At 50.8% G+C, this 254-nt stretch overlaps 1 protein-coding gene across 1 annotated transcript in view; it reads left to right on the top strand.

Moving 5' to 3' along the window:
- Positions 1-254, top strand: part of LOC119590549 (gamma-aminobutyric acid receptor subunit gamma-4-like) — a 24,606-nt gene that overhangs the window by 16,460 nt on the left and 7,892 nt on the right. Inside the window, exon 5 of the mRNA XM_037939206.1 lies at positions 102-240. Coding sequence (XP_037795134.1) covers positions 102-240 — 139 coding nt within the window. The remainder of the gene's footprint in view (positions 1-101; positions 241-254) is intronic.

Consider the following 254-nt stretch of genomic DNA (forward strand, 5'->3'; position numbering starts at 1 on the left):
GAAACCAAAATAACTTTTTTTTTTATAACTCCCATATGAAATCCCAAACTTGAACTTCTTTACCTACGAACTTTTTTTTTCCCCTGCACCGTCTTCTGCAGGAGTTTCCGGAGCGAGCATCGTGGGTCAGGTGTGGCGGCCGGACCTGGTGGCAGCGAAGGAGCTGGAGGCCCGAGAACCCAGCTCGAACCTCGAATTCCTCAGGATCAAGAACGACGGCCATGTGGTTTGGACACAGAGGCAAGGGCGTAGAT

The sequence above is a fragment of the Penaeus monodon genome, chromosome 27, assembly GCF_015228065.2.
Source record: "Penaeus monodon isolate SGIC_2016 chromosome 27, NSTDA_Pmon_1, whole genome shotgun sequence".
NCBI classification, from domain to species: domain Eukaryota; kingdom Metazoa; phylum Arthropoda; class Malacostraca; order Decapoda; family Penaeidae; genus Penaeus; species Penaeus monodon.